We start from the raw sequence: 13474 nt of genomic DNA, 5'->3' as shown, positions 1-13474 counted from the left end.
TGTTTTCGGCACTGGGGACTGAACCCAAGGCACTGCCATGGAGCCACCCCCCAGCCCTTTCTACTTTTTGAGACTGTTGCTGAGGCTGACCTTGTGCTTGCCGTCCGGAGTCACTGGGATTTCATTCAGGCCTGTGCCACCAGGCCTGGCTTACCTGTGTGCGGTCCTTCCCCAGCTGTGTGGCTGCCACCTCTCACTTCCCATCATGACTGGCAGACACCCCCTGCTTTCTGTGACTCAGGAAGAGACTCTCAGCTTCTTAGCACTTCGGGATCACAATGAACGGTCTGACGCTCACAGTGGGTGATACTGCTTCTAGTGCAGTCCCCCTCCCCTGCCTGGGGACACAGGCGCTCCTGCCTGGCCATGGGACCCACAACACGCGCCTGGGCAGAGCTTCCAAGACCACAGACCTCCCGGAGCTCAAAAGGCACCACATCGGTCATCTATGGAGAACAAGGGGCAGCTGGAGGGCTGCAGAGGCCCCCAGTGTGGTCATGGCCCAGAAATGCGTACTTTGCCCCACACAGGGTAGAAGTTTGTTACTTGACACAAATGTTGGAAATTTTCCCCCCAAACCCTCCACAGCTTCTCTGCTAAGGTCAGAGAGCTCCGCCTCTGCGCCGGTGCGGGCCTGAGCAACACCTGCACACCACGGTGCAGGGGACCTTCTCCCTCCACGAGCGCAGCAGTGGTGAGGCCCGAGGACCTCCCTTCTCAGCCTCCTGTCTGTAGCAGTGTGCCTGCACAGCAGGGGCCCCACGAGGTCCTCAGGAGGGGCCCACGGAGTCTGGCACCCAGGTCCTCCCGGGCCCTGGCATCTAACTGGGAGAAGGCAGCTGCTCTCACGGCCCCTCTCTTTAAAGGACAGGATCTCTGAAGTCCAGTCCTAAACTTCCTTCCTGGAAGTGATGAGGCAGTGAGCAGGGACAGGTCGTGGCAAGGTCCTTGGGGCCTCCTGAGGGGAGGGGCAAGAGACCACTCCAGGACCTGCTGGGACAGCTGAGCTGCAGCTCAGGGGCCTTGGCCTCATCCGGGTCCAGGAAGCTGGTCACAGCCCGCGGGGCAGAGACCTACCAATGGCCCACTGCCGGCCCACCAGAGGGCGCTTTCTCTTCTCTTTATTGTGGTGCTGGGGATGGAACCAGGGTCTCGGCATGCTAGGCAAGCGCTCTTCCACTGAGCTACGTCCCGAGGCATTTTATTTTTGAGACAGGGTCTTGCTAAGTTACCCAGGCTGGCCTCGAGCTTCGGATCCTCCTGCCTCAGCCTCCTGGGCTGCTGGGATGCACCCCGTGGAAGAATGTTCTTTTAAACCACCATCTTCTGGGTCAGGGGCTGGCAAATGACGGCCCATGGCCCCTCTGGCCACTGCCTGTTCAGGTTCTTGAATGACAATTTTTGTAGACAGGCATTTGCAACTGACTTGATTACTGAGAACATGAACTTTGAACCTCGATTAGGCAAGGTGATTCCCTAGAAAAAGAAACTATCGTGTTGGTAGGATAGTAACAACATAAATATTGTACTCTGTGGAAATTTGCTCTCTTTTATATAATTAAGCACTTACATAAGGACTTTGGCTTTTGCCTGTTGGCCCAAAAATCCTAAATTTTTCTACAAAGGGCCAATGAATCCCAAAGCATCTAAAGCATTAAAACCTGCCAAATTAATATGCCAGGAGGAAGAACAGCACAGCCTGTTAAATATTAATGCACACTTTTTATTATATTAAAATCAGGCAATGGTCTGACAATAAAAAGGCTGCTTATGGAATACTGTTACGTTAAACTTTACGTACAGGATGTTAAATCCTTAGAACTGAGGTTTCCCCCAGAAATAGATTAATGGGAACATGAATTGCTTTTCAGACTTGATAGTTGCCGCTTCGAAAGGTGGTTTTACACAAAGGAGAAAAAAAACCCTTCAGAACACCATGAATTGCCTTTATTTCGTTATGCATCCGCATTTCAGCATTTAGTGGTCCTGAACGGGAAGTGGGAGACGCAGCAACGTGCCAGGAAGCCGGGCCGCAGACTCCAGGGCCTGCTGTGCACACCGGCTCCTCCTCAGTCCCTGCTGAGCACCTGGGAGGCAGCGGCACCAAAACCAGCCTGTGCGCTGGGTCCAGGTTTCTCTGGTTCCAGTTGTCAGATTCCGCACTGGACCCACGTGGATGGCAGGGGACCCTGACAGGAGCCCTGGTCACCCCTCTTCACCGTCTGCAAGCCAAGTCATTACAGGAGAAGGAAAAATCCAGAGGGACCCTGTGTGCTCACGAGTGTCTTCAAGTGGCCTTTCTGCAGGTCTAGCCAGCAGGGACTATGAGAGCTGGCAGATCTGGGAAACCCTGGTGGCTGCCCTGTCCACCTTAGGACTGGGCCAGACGCATGGGCTGAGGGTGACAGCAGAGCTTAGGCCCAAGAGCCACAGCTCCTTGCCCAGGCTGGTGGAGAGGGGATGGTGGTGGTTCCAGGAGTGGAGGAGGGAGGTCAGGGGCTTTCCGAGCTGACCCAGGGCTCTGGCCAAGGCCAGGACAGTGGAGGAGAGCGCGGGTGGTGCCAGTGGACAGGGGCTGAGGAGGAGGGAAAGCAGCACCCCTCCATCAGGTGGGGGAGGGAGCCCTGAATTCCTTGCGAAGGCCAATTTCAAAGGGGACGGAGGGTTACAATCTATGCTTCGGCCAAGGATGGCAGCGGAGAGTGGGGGACCATGGCTTGGAAGGGGAGCGTTTAAGACTTAAAGGTGACCAGGTGAGGCAAAGCAGCCTGCCCAGCGCAGTCCCCAGGTGCCACCTGCCACCTTTGCTCTGCTCTAGCAGGCCTCTCGCGGGGGCTGTCCCAGGGTGGGCGGAGGCAGGAGAGGGAGAAGGCAGAGCCCCCGGCCAAGTCATCAGCAGCAAGGTGGTTGTGTGATGTGTCTTTTCACAGTTGAGTTAGATGTGCCCACCGGTCAGGATGGGAATCGATTTAAATAGACTTTCTTGATCCCAGAAGTTCAACTACATGGACAGTGGTTACACTTGACAGGAGGATTTGTTATAGCACAACTTATATATTTCAAATGGACAAAAATTAGTATCATTTACAGTATCTTAAGATAAACTGCCTTTGAATGGAAGCTTCCTTTCCAGTACTCTGAGTCTACAAGATGTATCTAGAAAATTTACTACGGTGGAAAATGAAGACTGCTTAAATCGAATGGGGGCTGTGGTTTTCTTTTTGATTAATTGCTGTAGCACTGTCCTTCCGGCGGCTGAGGGAGTTTCACGTTTTCTTTAGACACCATTAGGCGCCGTAGCTCTTGCAGAACGACCTTGATGCTGTACGAACTCTGCCATTTTGCTAGCACTGATATGGCCCGTGGATCCACCTACGGGAAGGAGACAGAACCAGTCACTCAGGTCCGCAAGTCAAACAGCCGCACGCCTGGGCTGCGCTGCGGTACGGGCTGGTCAGAGCGCAGTTCTCAGGCCGAACGTGCTGTCACAGGTGACAACTGACTGCAGGACGCCCACATGCGGGGTCTCCTCCTCCAGCCACTGTTTTCCTTTGTGTCCCAATATGGGAGAGGGCAAGGGTGACGCTGGCACTTGGAGGGGCTCAATCCCACCCAACTTGGCTGGGCAAGAATGACCTGCTGTGGGCCAGCTGTGGCCATCCTGGGCCTTGGACGCTATACCCAAGCAGGAGATGACAAGGAAGCACAGGGCAGTAGGGGCAGCAAAGGCAGCAGGAGGCTTGGACCCTGCCCAGCACAGCGCTCCCCAAGTGCCAGGTGGTCCAGACGCCTTACCCCTGCACCAAAAGCACGAGGCTCGTCTCTGATTTTCTTTGCAAGTTTTCTGAATATGCTAAGGACACAGGTCTGGCGTGATCTCAGTAAGTGCAAGACCCTGCGACACCGCCCCTAGGAGTGCAGCCTCCGCTCACGGCCGGGCCAGCAGCGCAGGCAGGAGGGGCTGATGGGCGGCAGCAGGGTGCATACCCTAGGCCCGGTTCCATCCCCAGCACAAAAGGATCCTGGGGCGTTTGGATTTCAGATTTATGAATGAATGTATCAAAATAAGTTTAAAAAGCAAGATTATTAAGAGATAAAAATATCACCCCAATAGTAGGGCCCAGAGGTCAGGGTGTGGCCAAGGCCTTCGGTCGCTTGCCCCATCTCGTCTCCACCTCACGGGGACTGAATGCACTCTTATCTCAAAGTGCTCAGCAGTGCAGGCCACAGGAAGGGTGACCTGAGTGGCAGGTAAACACGGCTGGGAGGAGGTCCCGCTCCCAGGTGCACAGGACACTGACATAACCTCCAAAGCACAAAGCAATTCTCAGCCCAGAGGGACAAGTGGGGACAGAAAACACAACTTACCACTCCATTAGAACTATTAACTCCATTCATATTAATTTTTGTTACAAATCTTACAAAGGGGGGTGCTTCTGGGTATTTAGGTCCACATTCTATTTTAAGGCTGTATATTCGGTTTTCATAAATTGTCTGGAAAGAAAGGGTACAAAGATGTCAGGCAATTACCAACATGGAACTCAGACAGACAGACTTAACACCATTCACTCCTGACTGGAGAACTCAAGTGCTGTGCGCAGCCAGCGGCCACAGGTCCCCAGGCTTTGGGAGAATAAAAAGAAGACAACGTGGAACTGGGATCGCTGAGGTTTCCAGTGAGTGTCGCCAAGCCCCACGGGGCCGCCTCTCCCTGAACTCGCCCTGCTCTGCCGCGACTGCCCGCTCACCCCAGGCTTGTGGGCCAGGGCACCACCTGTGCGGAGGGTGGGACGGCCACTGCCCCCAGGGCATTCGCCCTCAGGGCTCCGTCCCCGGCAGGCACGGTGGCTGAGACTAGGGCATGCAGTGGTCAGGCAGGAGGCCGGGGTCCCAGGCCTGCACAGGAAACACCAGTCCTTTAAAAAATGCCAACCACACCTTTGTGGAGAAACACAGGGAAGTTCCGCTCCACACGAGTGACCTTCCCAGTGGGCACGAAACTGCTGCCCGAGCTGGGCTGTCCCTCTTGCCTGGAGTGTCCCCCACTGGACTACCACACAACCCAAAGCCCAGTTTAGGATCTGCCCAGTCCCTTACTCTGTCCTGTTCTAAGCTACACTGCAGGGGGGTGTCCTACTGTGAGGGCAGGGCCCCGTGTGTCCCCTCTCAGCAGTCTTGCTGTACGAGCCACTGCTCCTACCAACAGTGACACCTAGGGGCCCCTGGGGGGAACCAACCGCAGAGGCTTCCCTTCGGGATTGAACCCAGGGTGTCTCGCATGCCAGGCGAGCTCACACCCAGTCCCAGCCTCCGACACGCTGTGTGGCCTGCCCCTGACAGAAACCCAGACGCATCTGAAGACTCAAGTCATTCACACACCCGCGTCCCGGGACCCCGAACTAACAGAACCAAAGTCCAACTGTGGCTGCCCACGCACTGTCCACGCCCCTCTCCTCCCTCCTGAAGTGCTGCTGCTGTCTCTCCTGCCCATTCTGCAGGCAGAGCCTCCGACTGTGGGCACAGTGCCCACATCTGCTATCCCAGCGACTCGGGGCGAGGCAGGAGGAGTGCGAGTTTGAGGCCAGCTTCAGCAGCCTAAACTCAGCAAGACCCTGCCGCAAAAAACAAGGACTGGGGATGTGGCTCAGTGGGAAAGCAACCCTGGGTTCCATCCTCAGCACCAAAACAAACCAAAACAAAAGGCCAAAAGACCCCTACGGGTTGGGTCGGCCAAGCCCCTTTCCCTCAGCCCCACTGCTTCCACCCCAAGACCCCCCTCCTCCTCCACCACCAGCCCCTCATCGGAACCGACTGAGCCTGTCATCTTGCTCCCCTGGGATCTGCTCCCACAGACACTGCCTCGCTGGCCTCCCATTCCTCTCCAGTCCCACCAAGCTCTACCTGGGTGCCACCTGGGGGCTGCCTAGCAGCCGCTCGGGCTTGCCACGCTTCATGGAGCGGACACCTCACTGCAATTCAGTGCTCCCTCCAAGGACAAAGGCTCCCCGGAAAACCAAAGTAGGAAGCCAAGAGGGCACACGGGTGGTTCCCTCTTGGTTCCATGGCCTCGCCGTCGCCCGCACATTCTGCGGCCTGTCTTGCTCATTTCATGGCTTGCTCGCTACAGCACTGACGTGGCAAAGGCAGGCAGCGGACACGGCTGTCACGTAGATCAGGACTCGACACTGAAGGACCATTTAAAACCCCTGCGCCAGACCTCACAAAAGAGGGGAACTACCGAACATCCGACCACGACGTGCCCTGGCACTCGCCCCGGAACAAGGCACAGTACCCAGCGCAGCAGACACAGCTCTGGGGGCTTAGGAAGTCGGTGTGAGGCTTTCTTGGGAAACAGCGCGTCTGATTTCATCCTTTCACTGTTCCTGAGCGTCCCCAGAGCCGCTGCAGAGGTCTCAGTCAAGAGGGCGATGTGCCGAAGGAAGGTTCGGGAACGCACCGTGTGTTTCAGGAGATGGAAATGTAACGATCCTGATTAGATCGCTTCACACCCCGTGCCTGTATCTAATGACCATATGGAGCCCCACAAGTGTGAACAATCACGTCCATGAAATGCACCTAAAAAAGATCATTTGATCATGAAACACCGATGACATGCATCAAACTTAAGATGCAGTTCGCCAGAAAGGGAGGAGGGTGCGTCAGAGAAGCAAGTTACTCCTCGCCTGCACGGGATGCCGACTGGTTCAGAAAAGTGCAAGGCACTGTCTTAGCAGCAAAAGGTGACTATAAGCCACCTAAAGCCCACCTGCAAAGGCCTGACCGCACGACCACGACACGTCCACACGCTGCAGACACACCCACTGCAGGACACAGCAGACGACCCACCGCCTCCACTCAGACACACACCTTCCTCCAAGTCGGGGCAGGTTTGCGCACACAGTCTATTTCTTTTTTCCCTCCCCGCTTTTTATTGGTGCATGACAGCTGCACACACGGCGAACTGGCACGTGCGCACAGGTAACAGTGCAATCGGCCAGCGTCACTTCCTAGCAGCTCCCCTCCCCTTTCCTCCTCCTCCCCGCACAGTCTACTTTGCCCATTCCGCACTACAGGTCCAGAGCCTCGAAATTATAAGCCTTTCTGGGGCCTGAGACACACATATGTGAGACAACCCCGTTTGACCATGAGAAAACACCAGGCAGATTTCCACAGGCACTTCCTACAAAATACACGACCAGGGCTCCTCCAGTGGGGCCTCAGAAAACCCCCACAAGCCGGGAGGACGGAGAGCTCCAAGCCAGCCTCAGCACCTCAGCACGGCGCTAAGCACCTCGGTGAGGCCCTGTCTCTAAATAAAACACAGAATAGGGCTGGGATGTGGCTCAGTGGTCGAGTGCCCCTGAGTTCAATCCCTGGGACCAAAAACAAACAAACAAAAAAAACCCTGAAAATGTCGGAGCCCAAGGAGCTGGAGACAGCACGGTGAGTGCACGTCGCACGGTGAGTGCGACGTGGACTCCAGGACAAGACAAAGGTGAACAGGAAGAACTCACAGAGCAGCTTCACTCAATACCGAGGCGTGGACGCTGGTCCACGGCCGGGAGGAGCAGTGCTGCCACACTAGCACAAGAGGCTGCCACAGGGGAAGGTGTCACAGGCCCTTTCTGCACCACCTTCACTACTTTTCTGAAACCTAAGAGCATTATAAAATAAAATTTATTTTAAAATGTATGAAGTCAAGCATGGTGGCACCTGCCTACGATTCTAGCTACTTGGGAGACTAAGGCAGGAGAATTGCAAATTCCAGCCAGCCTGGGCAACTTAGTGAGACTCTGTCTCAAAATAAAATTTAAAAAGGGACTGGGAATGTACCTTGGTGGTAGAGCGTTTGCCTAGCATGCACGATGGGACCTGGGTTCAATCCCTAGTACTGCAATAAAAGAAAAAAATAACAAAGTATGAGATATAAGAAAAAGAATAAGGTAGTTGCTACAAAAATATGCAAAAAAATAAAATCTAAAATCTAAACATACAAAAAGGTAACATTCGGTCAGCCAGTCAATTGCTTACTCAATTCTAAATCTGCACTGTTACATACAGATTACTTTTGTGTGCGGCATGAGTGTGTGCTCACTGGGAGCATACACCTGTTGCCCTATAAATTATATTTAATGTACACATGCTGTGTTAGAATGGAGGGTGAACTCCTGAAGGGACATTCTACAGAGCCTAAGATTTGCTGGGCACAGTGGCAAATGTCTATAATCCCAGCTACATGGGAGGCTGAGGCAGGAGGATAGGAAGATCGAGGTCAGCCTCAGTAACTTAGTGAGGCCCTGTCTCAAAAAAAAAAAAAAAAAAAAAAAAAGAAAGCCATGGTAGAGCACACGTGGGCTCAACCCCCAGTGTCTAAATAAACAAACGAATAAGACCTGAATGGCTCAGCATGCAGGCAGTAGGTAAGTGCACAGACAGTAGGTAAGGGCGGCAGAGATATGCCACACTGCTGATCAGTTATACGTGGACCAGTGGTGGGGACCACGGAGTGGTTAGTAGAAGACAGCACAACAGGCACTGTGAAACAGAATTCAACACAGGAAACTGATTAAACAGGTGTCAGTGGGCTCAAAGAGTAGAGGGAACCGCAGGAATACGCCCCTGTGCCCAGGGCTGGGGCCTAGGGAAGAGGTCCAACGGCTGAGCTCTGGCCTCCCGAGGGGCTGCCGCCTGGTCACCGCTGGTACAGCCCTGGGGCAGGAGGGCGGGGGAGGTGATGGGCTGGACCCACTGCTGATGCCAGGAGGAAGTGCAGTCACTGAGGCACAGAAGGATGGGCAGACAGGAGGCAGCAAGTCCCCTCGCCCTGCCCCTGCCTTGCAGAGCCTGGCTGAGTCGGGCACAGAGGCGGGCAGGAGCTGGCCCGGCAGCACAGAACGGGGCAGGGTCCTCTGCACACACTCCCCTGTCCCACCCCTGTGGCGTCCTTCTGGGAGCCACGGTCCCATCTCCAGTGTGGCCCTAGTGTCCCCCAGATGTCCTACGACCTAAAGATCACACTGTCCAACTACTGCATGAGCCTGGCGTGAAGGGAAAGAGGACAGAAGCTCCCGCTCCTTCCGCCTGTGGCTCCCAGTCGGAGGCCAGGGCTCTTTTCTGGCTGCCCTGCCCAGCAGGTGGCCACTTTCTGCTTTGTGCCTTCCACCTGCACCTCTCTGACCAGCTTCCTGTATGGACTGATCGCAGAGGAAACACCAGCATGGGTTCACATCCAAGAGCCAGCAGCAGCACCCAACGTCCACTGCAGCGTCGCTCAACAGCCAAGATGGGGAAGCAGGTGACCTCAGCGTCCACTGAAGGAGGAATGGATGAGGGTGGGGTGGGCTGAACACCCACTCTGTCTACACACATGCACACAGAGGAATCTTACTCAGCCACGAACAAAGAAGTCCCTCCACCTGCAACAGTACATATGAACATGGAGGGCAGGTTACTGACTTAAACGAGCCAGACACCAACCAATACTGTTTGATCTTACTAATATGTGGAATCCAAAAGCTGAGTTTCATAGAAGCAGAGAGCAGCATGGCAGTTGCCGGGAGCTGATATGTGGGGGAAAGGGTCGAAGGGCACAAGCTTCCAGTTATGAATACATTCTGTGACTGCAGTCAGTAACACTGGATTGGATCCTTGACATCTGCTAAGAGACCTCTTTTTCCCTCTATGGCACTGTGGACGGAGCCTAGGGCCTCACGCAAGGTGGAAGCATACCGCCACTGCCCTACATCTCAGCTCCTTTATAAACATGTTATTTTGAGACAGGGTCTGGCCCAGGCTGGTCTCCAACTTGTGGTCCTCCTGCCTCAGTCTCCCAAGCGGCTGGGATTACAGGTGTGCACCACTACGCTTGTAAAAAAGTTCATCTTAAAAGTCCTCACCACGGACACACACATGTGCACACATGTGCCTGTGTGGTGATGGACGTGTCGATCCATTTGAATGTGGCAATACACCTTGCATATACACAATTTCCACTGGTCAATCATCCCTCAAAGCTGGGGGCTGGAAAGAACTATCTGATACAATTTCTCTTTTCTTGGGCGACGCAGAGTTAAGGAGAACTAAGTCCACTTCCTAGGCTATACTGCCAGACACTCAGGGGCCAGCCACAAATCACAAGGTGCTTCTGCACTGGTAGGGAAGTGTCCACCACCTGCCGAGGAAATGCCTGACTGCAGAGCTTCGCACGCGCGGGCTCGCTCTCGCTCTCCTTCAGGAGGACCTGCCCTGCGCACCCACACGCCGGCAGGCGGATGCCGCGCAGCCTCACTCTGTGGCAGCCAACCCCACAGGAAGTGCTTTCCTTTCCCCACGTGCCCTGGAAATCCCGGCCTGGCCTGGGGCGAGATGCGCACAGACCCATACCCCGGCTCTCACCTGCCTCAGAGGCCTGACGGCGTTTCCCAGCCAGGGCCACTTCTGCCCTGGGCCAGGGCCGTGGGGAATGCAGCAGTGTCACCAGGTGTTTACAGTTGTCACAGCGGGGAAAGGGGTGCTAATGGCATCTAGTGAGGGGAGGTCAGGGATGCGGCTAAACATCTTGCAATGCACAGGATGGCCCCAGAACCACCACAAAAAGAGCCAGTGCGCTGCGTGTCAGCCGTGCTGGGCTGTAGACACGAGCCACTGTTAGCGACTCTGCAGTCAGAGAAATGTGCACACCCCAAGTGAGTGCAGTCAGATGTGTGCCAGAGTTCTGCAGGGAGACAGGAAGCTGTGCTTTGAAGTACGCGTGAGATGTGAGGCGTGTGTTAGTCAAATAAGATGTGATGAAAACACCGAGTACAAAAAGGTGGAAACGAAGTTTTCTCCCTATCCTGGCCTGCCACTCCCTTCTGAAGAGGCCCACCCATGTCACCAGCTCGTGTGTTTTAAAAAGATATCCTAAGCACACAGCACGGGCAGACACATGTGACCACCTCCTCCCGCAATCAGTGGCCCCCACTCGAACCGCAGGCTACTCCGTGGAGGGCTTTGGAACCTTTTTCACTTACACATCAGACAGGCCATTACATCTCAGCACACATGCACGTCTCGTTCTTTCCAATAGCTAAGTGGTATATAAGATGGTCTATTCAAAGACACTGAGGTCACTTCCAATATCTTGGTATTATTGGCAATACTGCATGAGGTGATTTTCTACACTGCCTTTGAGCAATACAACAGAAAAACTGAGGAGTAAATTCCTAGCAGAATTACTGGATCACATGGTATATGCCTTTAAAAAAAGTTTTACTGGGGTGCTGGAACTGAACCCAAGGCCTTGTGCATGCTAGGCAAGCACTCTGCCTCTGCCACCGAACCATGCTTCCAGCCTTCGTCTAAAAAAAAAAAAAAAAAAAAAAAAAAGAATTTTGTGGCACTGGGCATTGAACTCATGGCCCTGCACATGCTAAGCTCCACCACTGAGTTACAACCTCAGGGTTGTCCCCTCTGCCTCGTGCAGTGCCAGGAAATGAACCCAGGGATTCCTCTTTACCACTAAGCTATATTTTGAGTCTTTTTTGTTTTGTACCAGGGATTGAACCCAGGGGCACTTAATCGCTGAGCCACATCTCCAGCCCCTTTTCATTTTGAGACAGGGTCTAAGTTGCCCAGGTTGGCCTTGAACTTGTGATCCTCTTGTTTCAGCCTCCTGAGTAGCTGGGATTACAGGTGTGTGCCACTGTGCCCAGTTCCTGCCTTTTAAATTTGAATGAAAGACTTTCTCTTAGGTAAAACAATAAAAAAATAAATAAATAGAAAGATGAATTACTCAGGTGTTCTATTTAGAAGCTTTAATAATTATGTCAATATTCCAACTACAGAGCAAATATCTTGTACAGTGATCATAAAATTGACTAGTTACAGGAAACATCTAGAAGCAGAGTTCTTTTTATGACTTTGTTTTTAACCTTGGAGAACCAGGTAAATCAAAATAATAGGGGTACAAAGAAAATAAGATAAACTGTAGGGGTGAGGATGTGGAGAAACGGAAACCCCATGCATTGCCAGTAGGAATGTAAAATGGTACAGCAGCTTTGGGAGACAGTTTGGAACTTCCTCAAATGTGAGACACCATTGTCATATGATCCAGCAATTCTGCTCCTAGATTCACACCCAAGAAAACCGAAAATGAACGTTCACACAAAAGCCTGTCCACAAACGTTCTTAGCATCACTATTTAAAAGAGCCAAAAGGTAGAGCCAATTCAAATGTCAACCAACTTATGAATGAATAAACAAAATATGGTATATCCATACAACAGAACATCCAGTCTTAAAAAAGAGTTGTAACAGGCTAAGGGAAGCCAGACACAGGAGATGACTCACAGTATCCACTAATATGCAACATCCAGAAGAGGCAAATCCATAGAATTGAAAGTAGTTTAATGTCTGTCAAGGTTTGAAAGTAGGGGGTAGTGAGTGACTGCTGATGAGTAGAGAGTTTCTTTTTGGGGTGATGAAAATAGTGACATTTGCACAACTCAATGGGATAAAACCCCTGAATTATACACTTTAACAAAATTCTATAATATGGGAATTTATATCTCAATAAAGCTCTTACTAAATAGATACATGGAAAGCACCTGCATACTACAGCTACTACTAAAACTTATTCCCTTTGAAAAGAGAAAAATTAAAATTCAGGGTAACCCAAGCTGCTTTAGGTGGAATAGAATATTCCCAATAGAACTTCCTGATTGCCTCCCTACCCGATACTAGGGATTAAACTGAGCCACACCGCCCACTCCCCCACAGGCCCTTTTTATTTCTAATTTGGGAAAGGATCTGGCTAAGTTGCTGTGGCTACCCTTGTATTTGTGCTCTTCTTGCCTTAGCCTCCTGAGTTGCTGGGATTATAGGCATGTGCCACCATGCCTGGCTTCTTGTTACTTTTTTTAAATATATAATTCAGTGGTATTTAGTGTATTCACAATGTTGCACACTAGTTCGCTCTTACTTGTGGGAACTATGAATGAGTGAATTGGTGAACAAATCTACTGAACAACTACCCCACTCTGAGTCATTCCCAGGTACTCTGGGAGGAAGGAGGAGGAGGAAGAGTCTCATCCTCAACAATCCTACACCTTTCTTAAGAAATGCAGGGAAGAAGCCAAGAGCATACAATGGACTTTCAGGGACAGCAAAGAAAATCACCTTAATGGAGAAACAAGCCTTCTTCATAGGAAAGAGGATAAAGAAATGAGTAAAAACACATTAAATGTATCACACCCCACCCCCCAAAAAATCTACAGTGTCACAAAAATGACTTAAAAAGCAACATGAGGGCTGGGGTTGTGGCTCAGTGGTAGTGCGCTTGCCTAGCACGTGTGAGGCACTGGGTTTGATCCCCAGCACCACATATAAATAAATGAATAAAATAAAGGCACTGTGTCCAGCTACAACTAAAAATATTAAAAAAAAAAAAAAAAAAAAAAAAAAAAAAAGAACATGCAGTGGCTCTTTAGGTGTCA

General features: G+C 52.1%; 1 protein-coding gene across 4 annotated transcripts in view; it reads right to left on the bottom strand.

The window, feature by feature from the left end:
* Window positions 1–1702: 1702 nt before the first annotated feature.
* Window positions 1703–13474, bottom strand: part of Ube2v1 (ubiquitin conjugating enzyme E2 V1) — a 28670-nt gene continuing 16898 nt past the window's right edge. For 3 of the 4 annotated variants that reach the window (XM_047538062.1, XM_047538063.1, XM_047538067.1), the window contains exons 3-4: window positions 4369–4494; window positions 1703–3372 (exon numbers count right to left, since the gene is read on the bottom strand). In XM_047538062.1, the coding sequence (XP_047394018.1) occupies window positions 3226–3372; window positions 4369–4494 (273 nt within the window). In that variant the 3' untranslated portion in view covers window positions 1703–3225. Of the gene's footprint in view, window positions 3373–4368; window positions 4495–7833; window positions 7876–13474 lie in introns of those variants that run through there. The other variant, XM_047538065.1, reaches the window with a different exon arrangement.

The sequence above is a fragment of the Sciurus carolinensis genome, chromosome 2, assembly GCF_902686445.1.
Source record: "Sciurus carolinensis chromosome 2, mSciCar1.2, whole genome shotgun sequence".
NCBI lineage: Eukaryota > Metazoa > Chordata > Mammalia > Rodentia > Sciuridae > Sciurus > Sciurus carolinensis.
This window is presented reverse-complemented; position numbering and strand designations above follow the sequence as displayed.